Raw genomic sequence first — 4,372 nt, 5'->3', positions numbered from 1 at the left:
TTATGCTTTTTTCACAGAAAAAAAAATAAAATCTGGATATGATGTTGAGGTTGCAGACGCCCACAGAGGAGTTCCAGAGGCGACTGGGGAGAGGTCCTTGGTCCGGTCTTTCCTGCCCCCAAGGAGAGGAGTGCCCGATAACAGAACCTGCTGCACCACTCTGCAGAGTGTCGTTCTGCCTCGAGAGTCCAGGGAGACCCAGTTGAGATAAGTGCCAGGATGTGCTTCAGATAGCTGAATCCAGCTCACCTCACTCAGGAATCCCACCTGCCCTGAAGCACTAATGCTGAGCTCCTTTTGCAGTTTGAATTCTGGTTTGCTTTGAAACTAAGGTGCAGACTAAACATCTGACAGTTCTTTCTCGCTGGTCGAGAAGTTCGCCGCATTGACCACTCATAGCTTCTTCACTAATCACAGTCCCAAACTGAAAACAACTCGTGAAACATCGTGTTAAGTGGATACACACATTGCAGTGTGACCAAATAATAGCAATAGGTACAACCTAGCCATGTAAGGGAACAAATCACCGACATCTATAAGGTAGATGTCTCTCAGAAACATGCTGAAGGAAGCCTACGTAAGAGACTATATCACATGATTTTATTGATAAATTCTAGAAAAAGGCAAATGGTAGTACAGTAGCATAAGCTGTTGCCAGGAGACAAGATTATATGGTGGTGATTGTACAATGACATTGTTAAAAGATCATCTTCAAAACAACAAAAAACATAAAAATCATGATTTTCTTAGAGAAATAAAAATGAATACAAAAGACACGTTAATGAAGAAATAAGATACAGAAGAACAGAAATGTACAGATGAGCAGTATTAGAAATAAAAGTGCAAATGAAGGTAGAACTGGTTTCTTCCATGCTTCAGGTAGACATCGCCTGAACTTTTATGAGACGGGCTAGAATTTACATTCCGGCAGAAAGAGTCATTTTGCTTTACTGTTGATAACTACAAATGTAGCAATATAGCTCAGAAAATCATGAGAAAATCATCAGATCATGAGAAGAATGGCAGGGATGCACTGTCCACAGACAGTACAGGGTTCTCATGACTTTTCATCATCTCCCCCCCCCCCCGGCCAAGTTCTCATACAATTTTTTATCTTCATACAGCTCTAGAAAGAAATCAGAATCATGGGAAGGTTCTAATCTTAGCTATGGTGGTCACATAAAAGCATATGTTTAAAAAATATAACTGTTAGCCGGGCGGTGGTGGCACCGGCCTTTAATCCCAGCACTTGGGAGGCAGAGGCAGGTGGATCTCTCTGAGTTCGAGGCCAGCCTGGTCTATAAGAGCTAGTTCCAGGACAGGCTCCAAAACTACAGAGAAGCCCTGACTCGAAAAACCAAAATACATATATCTGTTTATTGTGGGTGTGGATGCAACACACCTGTATGCATATTTTGAGACAGGGTTTCTCCGTAGCTTTTGGTTCCTGTCCTGGAACTAGCTCTTGTAGACCAGGCTGGCCTCACCTGCATGCATATTGCACAGGACATGGGTAGATATCAGAGGACAACGTGTGGGGGTTGGTTTTCTTCTTCCACTCTCTGGATTCCAAGGATGGAACTCAGGTGGTTGACAGCAGGGGCCTTTATCAGCCGAGCCAACTCACTGGCCCGCATGAATCTATACATTTCTTAAAATTCACTGAGCTGTACAGTTAAAATATATATATATATATATTTTAATTTATCTGTTTGCCTACATGTATGTCTGTGCACCATGTGCATGCCTAGTGCCCACTGGAGACCAGAAGTGAGTGTCAGATCCCCTAAAACTGGACTTCCAGGTGGTGGCTGGATCAGTTACTTTTCCACTGCGATGTGATAAGACACCATAACCAAAGCAACTTCTAGAAGAGTTCATTCAGGGCTTACAGTTCCAGAGAGACAGGAGGCCATCACCGTCTTGACTGGGCGAAGAGCAGAAGACAGGCAGGCTTGGTGCTGGAGCAGCAGCTGAGAGATCATGTCCCAGTCCACAAACAGGAAGCAGAGAGCACGCTGGGAATGCCTTGAGTCTTGAAACCTCAACCCTGTCCTAAAGTGACACACCCCCTCCAACAAGCCACACCTCCTAATTCTTCCCAAACAGTTCCACCAACTGAGGGCTAACTATTCAAACACATGAGCTTATGGAGAACATTCAAACCACTGTAGACCCAGGTATAGTGGCCTATGCCTTTAATCCCAGCACTAGAGAAACAGAACAGGTAGGTGGGTCTCTGTGAGTTCCAGGACAGCCAAAGCTACATAATGAGATTCTGTTTGGGGAAAAAAAAAAAAAATCAGTTGTGGGTGCAGGTAAAGTCATCTCTCCAGCCCCTAAACATGGATATATTTTATTTTATGTAAACTGTGTCTCACTTAAATTGATCAAAATCAGAAAAGATAAGTTTCCTGGCAGCCAGGGGTGGAAGCACTGTGGGAACGGGAGTGGTACAGCAGGACCCTGAGGTGAAGTAGCAGTTACTGACATGGAGACAGCTATTAATGAATGAATGAATGAATGATGAACGAACAAACAAGCTCATTACCTTCCAAGTCACATCTAACCTGGTAGAAAGCATCAAAAGCATGGCTAACAGGCTAAATATTCGGGTAGACGTAAAGCCAGTTAAACCAAAATTGTTTTACAGCCTTGCCTTCAGCCTAGTAAACACAGTTTGATTTAGAAGATGCTCAGAGGCTAGCATCCTGTTGGCTAGCATTTGAGTATTTATCATGTACCAGGCAAGTATCTTCTTAGGTGGATCATGCAAGATCGCCAGGATCCACCCCCTTTGACCCGACCTCAGACCCAGACTGTCACCCATGCGGCACACCTTCCATGACCTGCGGTGTCTGCTGCTGTGAAGAACGAGAGTAACTTCAAAAACAACCCCCCCCCCAAAAAACAACAACAACAAAAAAACCAAAAACCAAAAAACTCAACGCAGCTCTGAGAATTTCACTCTGCTCCAGCCACTCCTGAACGCAGCTGGACACACTGATCATCTCAGGAATTTGAGTTACTTAGAGGTCGCTCTGTGGCCTGCTGTGAAGACCCAACCCGAGGGTCTGGCAGAAGGGGCTGGGCCATCCCTATGGTCAGCGACACCAGCTTCAGGAAAGATCCCCTGACCCCTGCGTTCAAGCCTTCCCCACCCCGCCCGCCGTCCCGGGGCTGTAGCTTGTGTGGTCTCCCGGTTCTGAAAGGGAACTGCGATGAGGGACCGCAGCTCGGCGAGTTTCTCGCCCGAGGCATCTTGCCAAGCCTCGTCGCAAACCTACCTGGCTGCACGCACACCTCTGCCTAGGTTCCAAAGACTCCCGCCGTTCGCCGCAGCTGCGAGCAAGCCCCGGGCTAGTTCAGGTGGCCGTCGCCGCGCCGTCGGGGAGCGCTACTGTGGCGCCGCAGCCTCCCCGCCCCTCAGCAGCGGTCGCGCGGGGCCGCACAGCGCCGGGCGGCAACTTCCCCGGGACAGGAATTCGCTTGGGGCCGCGACGGCGACAGCGGCGGGGACTGAGGGCGGGGAGGCCGCCAGATCAAAGGAGCCGCCCGCGGGGCCCGGACGAGTCCCCGAGCGCCGAGGGGCCCCTGCAGGAGGGAGGGCGGGGAGACACCAGGGCCACTGACCTCGCTCGCGGACCTGGGATCACCGGCCGCGCGCCCCCGAGCGCGCGCGCGTTCCCGCCGCTCCTGGCTGGGTCCCCGCGCAGCCCGGGCCGGGCCTGCGCCGCTGCGAGAACGCGCTCCCGAAACTGGCGGCTCCCGCAGAGCAGCCGCGAGGAGAGGAGATGCGGCCACCGCCCCTGCGAGCGCGGCTCCCGCTCGCCCTGATGCTGCTGGCTGCTCTGCCGGCCACCGGCCGAGGGCTACCCCTGAGGAAGCGGGGTCCCGGGCCCCACGGCCACTCGAGGATGCTGGAGGTGAGAGATGGATTGGGACTGGAGGGAAAGAGAGGGCTGGATGCCTCGGAGAGACAGGGTTTCTCGGTGTAGCCCTGGCTGTCCTGGAACCAGGCTGGTGTCGAACTCAGAGATCCACCAGTGATGGCCAGGTGCACTGAGCCTACAGGAGTTTACACGCCCCACGCGTGCCCGGGAGCCCTGGCGGCGCTGTGACGTCCAGGCTGCGGAGGAGAAAGTTGACTTTGGTTCCTGCTCTGCAGTGGCCCGGCTTCCTGGGTCCTATGGACCCCTTCCTAACGCTGAGCGAACTTCACCCGCAGCCGCAGCCACACCGCCCTGAGAAGTCGTGCAGGGTGGAGAGGGGGCCTCCGGAGCGCTGAGCTCAGCTCTGTGGAGGGATGGCCTGGGGCTGCCGAGGTGGGCCAGGTGATCCCTTGCAGAAGCCTCTTAATTTTTTTTTTTTT

At 51.7% G+C, this 4,372-nt stretch overlaps 1 protein-coding gene across 3 annotated transcripts in view; it reads left to right on the top strand.

Moving 5' to 3' along the window:
* The first annotated feature begins 3,737 nt into the window (after positions 1-3,737).
* Positions 3,738-4,372, top strand: part of Ism2 (isthmin 2) — a 17,034-nt gene continuing 16,399 nt past the window's right edge. For all 3 annotated transcript variants that reach the window (XM_026778618.1, XM_026778615.1, XM_005343656.3), the window contains exon 1: positions 3,738-3,926. In XM_026778618.1, the coding sequence (XP_026634419.1) occupies positions 3,795-3,926 (132 nt within the window). In that variant the 5' untranslated portion in view covers positions 3,738-3,794. The remainder of the gene's footprint in view (positions 3,927-4,372) is intronic.

The sequence above is a fragment of the Microtus ochrogaster genome, chromosome 1 (genome assembly GCF_000317375.1).
Source record: "Microtus ochrogaster isolate Prairie Vole_2 chromosome 1, MicOch1.0, whole genome shotgun sequence".
Lineage (NCBI taxonomy): Eukaryota > Metazoa > Chordata > Mammalia > Rodentia > Cricetidae > Microtus > Microtus ochrogaster.
Note: the sequence above shows the minus strand (reverse complement) of the source record. Positions and strands in the feature narration are given on the sequence as shown.